We start from the raw sequence: 13,752 nt of genomic DNA on the forward strand, positions 1-13,752 counted from the left end.
TAGAGGAAGGAAGCTGCCTCATACTGGCTTGGCATGGGTGCCATAAGTGAAACCTTGGGTGCTCAATGCTAAGAGCCTGGAAACATGCTATTAAAAGTGGCAAGAACAGTTCCATTGCTAATTTCAGTATCTGCAATGTGAGATTGGCAAAAATGAAGTTCTCCTGGGCAGCCTGCTCCCCTGAGCTCAATACATTAGAGCAGTCTTTGATCTAGTGCATGGAATTGAGGGATAGCAGTGCTTCAGTGTCCCCAAGTCAGAGGCTTGAAAGGAATTTAATTCCTGTCACTGTCTCAGAGTGCTCCTCTAATTTATATGGCACCTTTTCCCATGCAGCCTCCAAATCTGGGTTCCTCATTGTCTGGGAGCCTGATTTAAAACTCTGTGGCTCTTAAATGTTGAACAAGCATCTGGTCCTGAGATCTATGGGAATGGTGCTTTGAATTTTTATTTTCATGATACTTCCTGTTTCACTTAGCATGCAGAGCAGTGCTGCCCACTTAAATAACAATGATCAATGTTTTGTTCTGTCCTCATTGTTCAAAATGTGGCCCTTAGGCTTTATTTATTGCATACTGCTTAAAATTTGCTTTTGAAGACAGAATGATTAATTTCCCTTGCGGAGTTGCTGTGATGCTCAACACTTTCATTTCTAAGCACCTTGTAAATTCTAATTACTGTATTTTCACAGTGCCCCTTTAAGATAGCACATGGGGGACTGAGGCACTGGCCTTGAGTACAGGACCCCCAACCCCCAGCATCTGCTGTTGTTACATGCCTGGTCTGATCTTCAAGATTACTTTGCATTTTATATATAATTTTAGCAGGTTAAGTAATTCAAGACTAAATTGCAGCGGTGCACAGAAGGGGGCAAATTAAGGTTGTCTTTGCAATCCACATTTTTACTTTCCCTGACTTGAGTACTTGAGCATTCTCTTAAAGTAGATTTTTTATGTGCAACTCCAGTAGAACCTGGCTCTTCTATTACAGGCAGTTTTAACTTAAAGATTGACAGTTTTTGCTGGTTGTAAAAATGCAGCACTTTCTATAAACCTGTTTCCATCTGTGAACAATCCCATTGAAATGGCATGCAGAAGTGCACCGTGGCTTTAGAATTCATGGAACTGCCACTGAGCAATGTGTTTCATTAGCGAGCTTTTCCACAGAATAGAAGCTGCTAATTTTCTGTGTTCAGAATAACACCATTTCTGTAAATAAAAATTCAAGCCCTGGGGTTTCTTCTTAGGAAAATTTACTCTTGGACTTCATGTAAACATGACTTTGATTTAATGTATTTTGCCTGTAGGGGAATAGACTGTTAGGAATTCCCTGTGGTTCTAATCTGTTTTAATTTAAACTGTAGCTGGGAGCACTGCAGATTTCTCTGATCCACGAGCTCGCAGTAATAGCAATGAAGGGCCAGACTTCACCACTCCAAAAGCCATCAGCGATCTGGCAGTGCGGCGGGCACGGCACAGGTTGCTCTCTGGGGAATCAGGGGAGAAACGCACCTCAAGACCTGTCAATAAAGTGATTAAATCAGCATCTGCTACTGCCTTGTCTCTCCTGATTCCCTCAGGTAAGAAATGCCTTGAGTGAGGCATTGTCAGAATCTGCAAGCACTAAACAAAAGGTCTGCAGACAGATCCTCCCCCTTTGCTCTCCTGGAATAATGCCTTGGCTGGCAGGAGGGGAGAGAGCTAAGTTTTACAATGAGTTTAATATTTCCTGCTTGCAGGTTGATGAGCACTGCTGTGCTACAGACAGGAGTGTTGTGTGTGTGGTCTGACTGCAGCTTCTGCCAATGGCAGCTGGGCCCTGCTCTTCCCCTGGTTTTGTTTAAATTGACTCCTAGCTGGTCTCTAGACAATGGTGCAGCAAGGAGGTATAGAGATGCAGAAGGATTTTAACCCCTAAGGTGCTGTTTTTTGAGGTCACATGCTGACTACAGCGCTGTTTGGGAATGAAACATGTCTGGTTTGTTTATTTATGCACTGGGAAGTTTCAGAAACCCCAGGTAACTTGGTTGAGATTGAATGTTCAAGAACTGAACAGTGTAAGTAACTCACTAAGTCAATGCTGAGCTGCTCACCTTGTTGGCCCAGCTCTGCCTACAAGCAAAGCCAGACCTTTACAATTCCTGATGCCAGGTGACAATCCCAGAGAGCAGCTCAGCCATACTGAGCTGTGACAGACTGGTTCAGCAGAAGGAATTTCTCCCCACAGGGATTTTGTCCCTTTCTAGAGGATAAGACCATGCTGTATTTCCAGGGTTGTGCCTGGTCCTGCCTAGATGGGAGCAGGGAATGCAGCTGGGTTGTGAGCAATGCCCACCTGTTCCTCCCAGCAGTGAGCTGGAGGCAGGACTGCACCTGCTCTTGGCAGCCTCGTGGTGATGCACATCACATTTCCTGTGCCTTGGGCATGGGTTGCTTTTTGAACTACAAAATCCCTCATGAAAACCTTTAAAATGTGTATTTAATCACCCAGCAAAGGTTTTTTCAGAGCTGCTCTCATTTGCCAGGTAAATATGTGCTGGGTGATCCAGCAGGTGTTTCTTAATGGAGCAGAGATTACCTTCTACAGCTGCATTTAGTATTCCTGCTCTTTGGATGTTGACCAGCTTCACTATAAAATGAGAGTTCTTTATTCGCTTTGTACTTTAAAAAGTGGATGTTGTACCATCAGCAAGCAGATTCAGGTAGTTTATCTGACAGTCCAGCCCATGGCTGTTGATTTGGGAAACCCACTCAAAAATACACTTGTGATGTTGCTTTTCAGTAGCAAAGTCCCTGCAGTAACTGTTATTTCAGGGTTCAATATTTTTGCTCCGTGAATTTAAAACACTGCCAGCACTGCCTAGAAGTAGTTGTGTTCTGATCACCTTCTCACCCCTTTTGTGTTAATACTAACTGACTTGGATTTACCTCAGCACCAATGTGTAACTTGCACCAAGATCTAGAGACATTTGGAGGAGGATAATAGATGATAACCTGGAAATGGGGTGTTGCAGGATTGTGCCTAGAGCAAATGCTCATGATGGGGTGTAAATCTTGGAAAGAGAAGTAGAAAACACTGTGACCCAACCATAGTTCTGTATGAGCAGTGCACTAAATACACAGCTCCAAATGTGCCTTCGTGGAAACTCTGCTATTTGTATTACAAAGCATGAGCTAGTTGAAGCTGCAGACAGACCCAGCTCTGGTGAAGGCTACAGTTTCATAGCTGCTCTCTAACGAGATTTTTCTCTCTTTCGGAGGCCTGTTTTCCTAATTTTTGCCCACCTTTGTGTCATCACTGTAGATCACCACACGTGTTCTCCATTGGCCAGTCCAATGTCACCTCATTCTCTCTCCTCCAACCCATCTTCGAGGGACTCCTCACCCAGCCGCGACTTTTCTCCTGCTATCGCAAACCTGAAACCACCAATCATCATCCATCGGGCTGGAAAGAAATACGGTTTCACTCTGCGCGCCATTCGCGTCTATATGGGTGACAGTGACATCTACACTGTGCATCACATGGTCTGGGTAGGTCTCTGCTGCTCTGGAAACAGCCCTTGGGGCCACTAATGTGTCTAGCCAGGGTGTGGGGCTTAGCTTTAGAAATTGTGTTTTGTCACCTTGTTTTCTCTCTCCTTAATCACACCCAAAGTTATTTTTTGGGGTGGGGGGAACCCTTCGCAAACAAACAAATAAATAACAGCACTTTGGGTTTTCTGGAAGTTTTCAAGGCCATTACAGAACCACAGCAACTTTTCTTTCCTTCTTTTCTCCCTGATTACATGAATCCACCTTCTTTCACCTGCAGCACATCCTTTAAAGCATGTTTCTATGTACATACCCTCTCTCTCTTTATTGGGGTTGTTGCATGAGGGCCCATTACAGCTAATTTATTCAGACTTGTGTTAGTGATTATAACCTGCTTCTGATCAGTTCAGTCTGCTGGGGTTTTCCAAGCAGTCGCTTGGAATTGATTACAAGCCTTAAAGCATCACTGCTGCTATGCTGATTGCCATGGGATTTAGCTCTTGGCTTAGTTGTGAGCTGTGCTAAAAGGTCTGGTTTCCATGTCTGTATCACTTCCTTCCCACTACTGCTGGTACTTGATCTCTGTATTCCTATTGTGTTAGTGTAGGTGACTTCTAGGAATGATCATTCCCTGAAGCAGTGCTATTAGGATTGTGTAGATAGGGAGAATGGAGTCAGAGTAAAGATGATTCATTCTCCTTGCACTTCTGTGTTCATTAGATAATGTGGACTTCACATGCTTTGGTCCTTATTTAACACTCATTCTGAGAAAAATAATCTGGAACTGAATTTTTGCCTTGCCCCTCTCTTGCTTTTCTTGTACAATGCTGAGTTTACAAAGATACTGGCTTGGAATCTTTCCTGGCTAGAGGGAGAGATGTGCATTGCTCTGCACATCTGTCTCCTCATGGTGGAGGAGGAGACCTTCCTAACCAGGGACAGGGGAAAGGCAGTGCGTGCACAGGGGTGAAGTCTGGTGTTGGATATGTTAATAAAGGATAGAAAGTGGAAAAATAAACTGTTTGGGATGAGATGCAATATAAGCACCTTAAACACATGACAGAGTCTTCCTTGAAAGTCTATTGGCCACCTTGGGTTTCAGCATGTATATGGAAAGATGCTGGATTTGGGATGGCAAAGAAGTTGAAAAAGACTGAATGTTTGTCTGGAAATCAAGAGCATCTGGGTAACATTCCTGAGTGCTGTAAAATTTTTGGAAGTGTGTTGAACCCTTTCCTTTGGGAAGAGCTGGTCTCTCGATCAGCTTAACCATCCAGGCTGCCTTGGATTGGAATAAGGCTGGTGGGATGCTGGGGAGGAGTGGAAGGGCGCAGGGTTTTGCGCGTGGCTATGCCGGGGGTGATTCCTTTCACCTTTCTCTGAAGCAGCTGAGGCTGGCTGTGACAGAAAGTGACACAGGTGGGCTTTGAGTCCCATCTGGGCCAGTGGTCTTCCACATTCCCCTTCTCAAAGCAGTCCCCCCTTGTTGTTGGCAGCACGTGGAGGAAGGGGGCCCGGCGAACGAAGCTGGTCTGCGGGAAGGGGATCTGATCACCCACGTCAACGGGGAGCCGGTCCACGGGCTGGTGCACACTGAAGTGGTGGAGCTGATTCTGAAGGTGGGAGCTCAGTGCTGTTGGTTTTGGAATACATGAACAGCTTGTTTAAAATGTATGTGATTGGCATTGTCTGAAATACAAGTGTGCACACAGCACCTGGTGGTATTTAAGAGCAGCTTTGTACTGGTTGGTGTTGAAATTATCCAGTTAAATGATTTGTGTTTGATACCTCTCTGAGAGGTTTTTTTACAGAAAAAACACCCCAGAGTTCTGGACTGTTCCAAGAGACAGAAGTCTTTGGGATTGCAAATAGAGGAGCAGTCAGGATTATTTTTTTAACATGAGTGAGACAAGCCATGCTCTGTGTTGCAGATTCATCCTGATAGATGCCTGATATGCTCACATCTGCCATCAGTCAGAGCACTGGGAATAGGATTGGTGACAGAATATCACTTTGTTCAAGTTTCCAAGTATTACAAGTATTAAATTGAGTCATTTGGGATCTCAATGGGAGAGGTCAGATGCTGTTGTGTTCTGCCTGCTCTGGGAAGCTTTACCTACCAGCTGGGGTCTGAGCTAATCATTTGTGAAAGCCTGACTAATGAGGGCTCTCTCTTGGCAATTCCTTAATAAATGATAGGTGGAAATGCTGAGGGGAAAAATGGAGTTTGACAAAGGATTACAAAATGGCAGACAGCAATAAACTAGAAGCCTACCTGCTTTGCCTGCAGATCTGCTTCACATAACCATGTTTTAAACAATGTCTCTTTGTCTTGTGTGTGACAGAGTGGAAATAAAGTGTCCATCTCCACCACACCGTTTGAGAACACGTCCATCAAAGTTGGTCCAGCTCGAAAAGCCAGCTACAAATCCAAGATGGCTCGTAGGAACAAGAAGAGCAAAACAAAGGATGGTCAAGAAAGGTTTGTTTTGATATTTCTCTGTTAAAATTAAAGGGTAACCAAGAAAATGTAAGAGATCTTTAGAGAGATCTTGTCAAACCCATTTGCAGATTATGTATATCAGCAGGTGTGTCCTTTAGTTCTTCTTTTCTTCCTTTTTTTTTTTTATTTTTCTTTCTCTTTTACTGTGACACAAAATTGACTGAAATATACTAGTAAAGGTAAATAAATCATTTGGGCTTGTGAACACCTTTTGAATGCTCTTCCCCAGTAAGAAGAAGAGTTCTCTGTTGAGGAAGATCACTAAACAAGCATCACTGCTTCACACCAGCCGGAGTTTGTCGTCCCTGAACAGGTCTCTGTCATCTGGAGAAAGTGTGCCTGGCTCTCCAACTCACAACCTGTCTCCTCGCTCACCAACCCAGAGCTACAGATCCACCCCAGAGTCTGTACACTCAGGTAAAAAAAGAGACATGAAACAAAACAAAACTAAGCCAAAAAAATCCAGTCAAACAGGAAAAAAAATATTGGAGGAGACTTTTGCTGATTGATTAATTTTGGAAATAAAATACACAGCAGCAGGTAGTAGGTTTTTTGTGAAGCAAATGACGGCGGTGATGTCGATTATCTTAAGGATGGATGTGTTCTTGTTCATTGATTCATTTGAAAATGAAAATCCATACATCCTTTTAAGGATGCACTTGCTTTACTACAGCATCCTTCCACTTTGATGAAAATGTGTGTTGTAAGTTGCAATCTTTTCATAGCAGTTTGACACATTTTCTGTGTTCAGAGAAAAGAAATCAAAACAGTGTGGCAAAGTCCTATTTGAAAATTGAATCATCTGCTGGAATAAAGAGATTTGCATCCAGAGAATAGCAATGAAACACGTGGTCACGTGGTTTGTCTGATCAAAGGGATTTTTCCAGAAAAGTGTTCTCATAGCTGAGTGTTTCTTACTGTGCTCTGGTGTTGGGTGCTAATGATGTGAATTTCCATCAGAAGCCTGGCAATGTTACCTTCAATATTACTGCTGTGCTTTGGAGTAACATGGCACTGTGTCTTGACTTATTTTCAATAACTTTTTTTAATGGCCAAATACGTATTAATCTCTCTTTTAATTATTTAATTTTTTTTCCTTTTAAGTTGGCGGCAATTCTTCCCAGAGCAGCTCTCCCAGTTCCAGCGTTCCCAATTCTCCAGCCAGCTCTGGACACATCCGACCCAGCTCTCTGCATGGCCTGGCACCAAAGCTCCAGAGGCAGTACAGATCTCCAAGGCGTAAATCTGCAGGAAACATCCCTCTGTCCCCCCTGGCTCACACTCCGTCACCAACCCCACAGTCCACGTCACCGCAGCGCTCCCCGTCTCCTTTGCCAGGACACTCAGTGGGCAGCTCCAGTATTATCCAGTCTTTCCCAGTAAAGCTACACTCCTCTCCACCACTGGTGAGACAAATTTCTCGCCCCAAAAGTGCCGAGCCCCCTCGGTCTCCTTTGCTGAAGAGGGTGCAGTCAGCTGAGAAGCTGGCTGCCTCTCTGTCCTCCTCTGAGAAGAAGCTGGGCTCCTCACGGAAGCACAGCTTGGATATCTCTCACTCTGAGTTCAAGAAGGAGATGTTACAGAGGGATCCCAGTCTCCAGAGCTTACAGGAATCTGCCAACGAATCGCCGGGCAGCAAACTGGGGCTGGCAGAAAAGGGGATGCTGCAGAAGCCGGGCTCACGGAAGCTGGGTGCCATTCGGCAGGACAGGGTGGAGAGGAGGGAGTCTCTGCAGAAGCAGGAGGCCATCAGGGAAGTGGATTCTTCTGAAGATGAAACAGATGATGGCTCGGAAGATAGTCAGGATGGGAGAAGGCTGGACAAGCCCCGTGGCAGTGGAGACCAAGGCTCAGATTCTTTTAATGAGGATAATAAGTTTTCATCTAAATTGGAAAGCAAAGATAGTATTGAAGATGATGCCTTTCTACCTGAAGAACCAAAAGGTACAGAAGATTCGCAGAAGGGAAATACTCAACAAGCAAAGCCTGTTTCAGAGCCACTGCAAATCACTGTGCACCCCTCCCCACCAGAGCTCCCCTCAAGAACTTCTCCGGAAAAACTAGCTAATTCAGAAAAGCCATTCTTAAAAGCAGAAACTACTGCAACGGAGCATAAATTGACAGAAAACAAAACTGTGGAGTGTTTTGGTCCTAAAGACAGGTCTTGTGAAGCAATCAAAGATCTTGGGAGAACTCCAGGTGCTCACAAACCAGTGGATCGCACAGAACATGTGCAGTGCCCGTCAATCAAACTCCTGGAACTCGAAGAAGGTGATTCTTCTGGGGCCTCCTGTGGTAAACTTGACTTGAAAGAGCCCATGCTAACAGAAAGCAGTCAGAAAACACAGGATTCCAAAGCTCTGCTGGCACTTTCCTCACGGTGCCCAGCAGGCACGAGCACTCCTGTGGTGGTGAGCCCCCCAGAAAGGGGTCACAAGGAGACGCCCCAGCCTGTGGAACAGCACAGCTCCTCATTCCTGCCTCCTGCGAGCGCCAGCGGAACATCCCAAACAAGTCCTAGCCCCGGGAAGCAGCAGCCCAGCTCATCCCAGGCAGAGGGAGGTCTAGCCTGCAGCACAAGGAGCCCAGCAGGCGCCGTGCCCTGCCCGCTGCCCGTCCCCGGTGCCCTGGAGCGCGCGCTCTCCGTGTCCCCGCTGGCCCCCCTGGCCCACAGCCTGCTGGGCCCTGTGAAGCTCAGCACCCCTGGGTCTGGAGAGGTGGAAACCAGAAAGGATTTGGGTGGCTCCTGTAAAGAGGAGAGAGATTTGAAACAAAAAAAGCAAGAAGTTTCACAAGTAGGAGAGTGTCAAGAGAAAGCCAAACCCTGTAGCACAGATGGTCTGACCACCAGGAGTGGGTCTTGTGCAGAGTCCCTGCACCCAGAAACACCCTGGGAGGCAACTTGTCCCGTGGGAGCCAAAAAGGAGGCAACATGTCCTGTGGTGGTCAAAAAGGAGGCACCTTTTTGCAGTGCTAAAGCATCTGAGGCGTTGGCAGGTAGCTGCAAAATCACTCAGTCGAAAGAGCTGTCTCATGCTCTTGGACAAGCAGCTCTGAGAGCCTCTCCTCTGCCAGATGGCAGCACGAGGCCCTGTAAAGAAGGGACTCTGGCACAAGCAAAAAGCAAAGAGGTTGGAAATCAGTTAAAAATACAAGACTTTCCCCTGTCACATGATGATGCTGTAAAGAAAACATAGCAGCATCGCTGGTACTCATGGACTGGAGCGTTCTACATTCAAAATAGAGACTGCATGTTTGAATTTTGTAATATACACTAATATAAAATAGAACTTGTGTACATCTATTTTTGGGAGGGTTTTTTTCATACTGTTTTTTGTGTTTTTTCATCCTTGCTATTCTATTTTTGTACACAGTAGTGCTTGCTGTTTGAGGTCTCTTTAGAACAGGGTATCTTTAAAGCAGGGCTTAAGAAACACTTGGGTTTTCTTTTTTTTCCTTCCACACCTTTTATTTTGCCTGAGTTTAGGGCCTGATGTGCTCTTGCCTCTAATTCTGCATTTATTTGAGATCCCAAAAATTCTGTGTGCAAAAAAGTCAGCTTATTTTTCAGCATTCTCTTTGAAATTCCATTGAAATTCACAAATGTCAAGTTTTTGCTCCAGTTTTACAATCTGATGTCCCTTGACAAGAACAAGAACTTACCTTCTTCTCTGCAAGTTATTCTGAAGCTATAGACCCTCTTTGGTGTAAGTAAAAACCTTTTTGTCGCCATGGGTCTTCACAGTGCTGTGTCCTTAAAGGATGTGGAGACAAAGGACTTGGCTGGAGAGACTGGACACAGAGAGATGCCTGTCTTCTCTTTATTTTTCAATGGAATTATCAGAAAGAGAAATCTCCAATCCATAAGCTGACTTTTTTGGGGGATTGTTTTTACTTATCTGTATGGGACACATGGCAACCTTTTCCTCTGTTTTTAAAATTTTAGTGATGTTTTATCTTCCTTTCTCTGGCTTGAGTTCATAACTTGCCCTGCCTCTGAGTAAGTGACCCCAGGAAAGGGGTGCCTGTAGGTTGGTTTTAAAGTAGAAAAATTTGTAGTTGCATATTCTCCAGTGTGTCTGGCAAAGTTATCTCAAAGAAAAACGACCTTTGGAGACTTTTCCTTCTCTTGGTGAGTCTAAATGGGTAGGGATTTTAAGGTGTCCCTTAACATTTCTGAACTGGGGCTTGGAAACTTGCTGAGTTTTCTGAATCTGCCCATTGTAAAAACAAACCTATGAAGAATTCAGACTCCTCGAGTTCTGTGGTCAAGCTGCAAGCAGACTTCAAAACACATGTGATATTTTCAGATTTCAGCTTTGATAGCTAGATCATTTCCACTGCTGAGGTCACTTTGCATTAAAAAAAACTTACTCTTTGCTCCTAGGTTTAGACATCGCTTTGCTTTAAGTGTGACTGACTCTGGGTGACAGTGCTCCTTGCTGAGGACTAGACCAATAATAGTGCACCAATAAATGTGTCCAGTGGTGATACCTGTAGCACTGTAAGCCATTTCTTCATCCAGTTAAAGGTTCCTCTCAATGAACACTCCCATCATTTGTCCCAGATTGTGCTCAGCTTGTATCCTAGTCTTGTGTGAGTGGATGTCCCTGTGGGCCCCCCTGAGGGACAGTGCCCTGCTCACTGGCTTACTCTGTTAGAAGCAGAATGACTGTGCAACAATATTCCAGGCTAAACCCCATCTCTCTTGGTCTGATTTCCTTACACTGCTGCTTCCTTCACTGTCTTGGCTTTCTCCGAACTTGAAGTTTTGATTCGCTTGCCCTAAATGCAAATGTGTTTATTATATAGGAATATATCTTCTCCATCTCTTTCAACTTGATTTCAGTACAACCCACAACTCAAAAAAATCTCTGGAATCTCACCCTGTTTCTTTCTATGTAGCAGTTGCTTCCCCCCATTATATACTTGATTTTGGCTGCTTGGATTTCATTTCTGGACCAAGTTTTGGTTGGGTTTGAGTTTGTTTTTTTTGTTTTTTTTTTTTAACATGTTTAAATGAGTGTTTACTCCGTGTGTCAGTGTGAACATGTATGGTGTTGCTACTACACTAACCAAAGCCTCAGCACTCCCAGGTAACACCCTAACAAACCTTGCTGTGGTGGTACTGAGAGCAGAGCTGCTCTGCTGTCTCTCTGCTCTTCTTCCTGGAATTCATAGGCTGCTCGTTTACACTTGGTTTGCAATTACAAACCACAGCATTTCCACTGCCTTGTCAGGGTCCTGGGTGTCTCCAGCCTCTCCAAGTGCTCTTGGTGGCGAGTTCATTCAGTGCTGATTTAGAGCAATAGCAAGTAAGGAACAGACTTGGCAGGATCTGGTGCTTATCTGGCTGGTTTTCTCCCTGAAGGGTTGGTCTACTAAAAACTTGTTGAGAAACAATGCAGGATATTATGGCATGGACAGGAATAGTGGAAAGTGGATTTGGCATCCTGAGTCTGTGGTAATTACAAAGACAAGCCTCCTTGACAAGCTGATCTCCTGAGAGCACCTGACCTTGGTGAGATGGAAGTGTCTGTGTAAATTATGGAGTTGTGTGAGGACGTGGTCCAACCTGGCTTTTCCTTGGGTGGCAGGTCCCCCTTTTCCTTCTGTGTTTAAAACACCTGAGGAGAAAACCAACCACTGATCCTAGGAGGTGGGCATGGGGTGTGAGCCAGGCTGGGTAACCTGGTTCATGCCCCACTGGCAGGGGTGGGACCCTGTGATGGTACCAGCTGTGAGCTGCTGACTCCCTGCCTCTGCAGCCATGCTGAATTGCAGAATTATCCTTTCCTAGGCATAAAAGGAGGAGTGAAACCCCTTGCTATGTCACAGCTTTTGCTGCTTTTGCCTGTGTTGGCCAAAGAAAAGGTGAAGTATGTGTTTAGTTGCCTCTTTTGTAGCTACGGTACAGAGTGGTCAGTGCAATTAAAAATCCCTGGTTTTTTGGAAGCCAAAGCCCAACAGCGTTGCCAGGAAAGCATTTTAGTGAAGTCCTGTATCCCCTGCTCTTGGTCAGTCCTGCAGTTTCCCTCAGTGTGCCAGGTGCCCCATTATCCCTTTTCTTCCTGCTGTCAAATTTACATGGCGCACTTTAGCAAAGAGTTTGGGCAAAAAGACTTTTTCCATTAAATCTTGATAATAAGCCAGGTAGATACACCAATACTTATTCCTTGCTCTGCTATAAATTCCTTAAATATCTTCTCAAATAAAAGCTTGCAAAATGTGTTGGGAAGGAACAGGATGTTGGAAAAGCTGTGGCTGAGGGGCAAGAGCGTGTTCCAGTGCCAAGGGCAGCCCTTGGTCTCCGTGGGTAATCCCCAGCCAGGCAGGCACAAGATGAAAATCAGGAGTGTGAGATGTGTGTTTGGTGAATGAGCTGTGCATGTCACCATCCAAAAATGCTGCTTTCCTGCTTTGTTCCCTCTTCCCTTCTGTCAGCTTGGGTGTGTCTCCTGCTCCTCATCCGTGTTGGGGTGGCAGCGTCTTAAGCTGGCTTGGCCTCTGCAGCTCCTCTCTGCTCCTGCATCCAGCTGGCACATCCCTGCCCCATGCCTCAGTGTTATTTCCCCTTTGTCTCTTACTGTTGCAAACGAAGAGAAATGGATGATATTTATTGTAAATATTAGACTTTAGCATTGTACTGGCCACTCCCAGGTCCGAATGTTGGAGGCCTTTGGCTGCTGCTGTACTGAAGAGCGCTTGTGGGGGAAGGGGTAGAAATGACCTGTGGGTTTGTTTGCCACACTTGCATTAAGGTGTGATTTGGAGTTTGGTTTTTTTTATTATTTTATTTTTTTTTTTCTTCCGAAGAGGGGAGGATAAAGTCTTTCTCTGGTTTTCTCTTACTGGATGTGAAGGATAATTCTGTACTTCTAGTAGAAGATTTGACAGAAGTGTGTGTTTACGTTGTGTTTGATTATCATATCCAGGTGGCTGTGAGAGCACCTCCTGCGCTGGGCTCTGCCAAGCCGTGTCACTCAGCACTTAGCTAGATAAGAGAAAGTGTGGAATTTCTGTGTTTTTAGAAACTTGAACAATTGCCACATAATAGCGGTGCAATAATTTTTATTCATGTTGTACCTGCATGTCGATGTTCAAATCCTCCTCCAAAATAAATAATTTTTTTTTTTTTTTTTTTTTTTACATAAATCCAGACTCGTGTTTGTCTCTTGGTTGGTCTCCCTTCAGTTTCCCATAGCTCTTGGGGTGGCTGTGCTTCCCACCTGCCTGCTCAACAGCTGCTTGATGGGGCAGAAAATGGCCTGTGGAGTGTCTGGGTATAGGAGTAACTCTGCCAGGCTGTTTGGGATTTTCTGCTTCACAGGCCAGGTGTGTGGCTAAGCCAAAGCTTTCCTCTCTGAAAGCCAAGCCCAGAATTTACCCTCCTCTACTGAGTCTTTAAGTTTATATTTGTGGTCCTGCTAATGCAGAGTCCTGATGATAAAAACATGTAAGGGGTAAAAGGGGTAAAAACCTGTCAGACATGGAACCTGGCTGAGCAAGAGGAGGATGCACACTGTGTCTGATGGGTTCGGGAACTGGATGCACAATGAAATCTGAAGGGCAGGGGCTTGGATTAGCCGCGGGGCAAGAGCCAGCAGGTGCTACCTGGCCCCTTTTTCACCCGCTTATTTAGGCGGCCTTGGTGCTGCACCACCCAAAACCTTTCCAGAAACAATCTTTGCTTTTAACATTTGCAGGTGTGTGCCCTCC

The 13,752-nt window shown here is 45.1% G+C and overlaps 1 protein-coding gene across 10 annotated transcripts in view; it reads left to right on the top strand.

Annotated features, from left to right (window-relative positions):
• Positions 1 to 13,171, top strand: part of MAST2 (microtubule associated serine/threonine kinase 2) — a 185,200-nt gene extending 172,029 nt beyond the window's left edge. For all 10 annotated transcript variants that reach the window (XM_079314225.1, XM_079314228.1, XM_079314227.1 and 7 more), the window contains 6 exons: positions 1,364 to 1,579; positions 3,304 to 3,530; positions 5,027 to 5,149; positions 5,876 to 6,012; positions 6,263 to 6,450; positions 7,138 to 13,171. In XM_079314225.1, coding sequence (XP_079170351.1) covers positions 1,364 to 1,579; positions 3,304 to 3,530; positions 5,027 to 5,149; positions 5,876 to 6,012; positions 6,263 to 6,450; positions 7,138 to 9,230 — 2,984 coding nt within the window. In that variant the 3' untranslated portion in view covers positions 9,231 to 13,171. The remainder of the gene's footprint in view (positions 1 to 1,363; positions 1,580 to 3,303; positions 3,531 to 5,026; positions 5,150 to 5,875; positions 6,013 to 6,262; positions 6,451 to 7,137) is intronic.
• Positions 13,172 to 13,752: the final 581 nt, after the last annotated feature.

The sequence above is a fragment of the Erithacus rubecula genome (genome assembly GCF_903797595.1).
Source record: "Erithacus rubecula genome assembly, chromosome: 10".
Classification (NCBI taxonomy): domain Eukaryota; kingdom Metazoa; phylum Chordata; class Aves; order Passeriformes; family Muscicapidae; genus Erithacus; species Erithacus rubecula.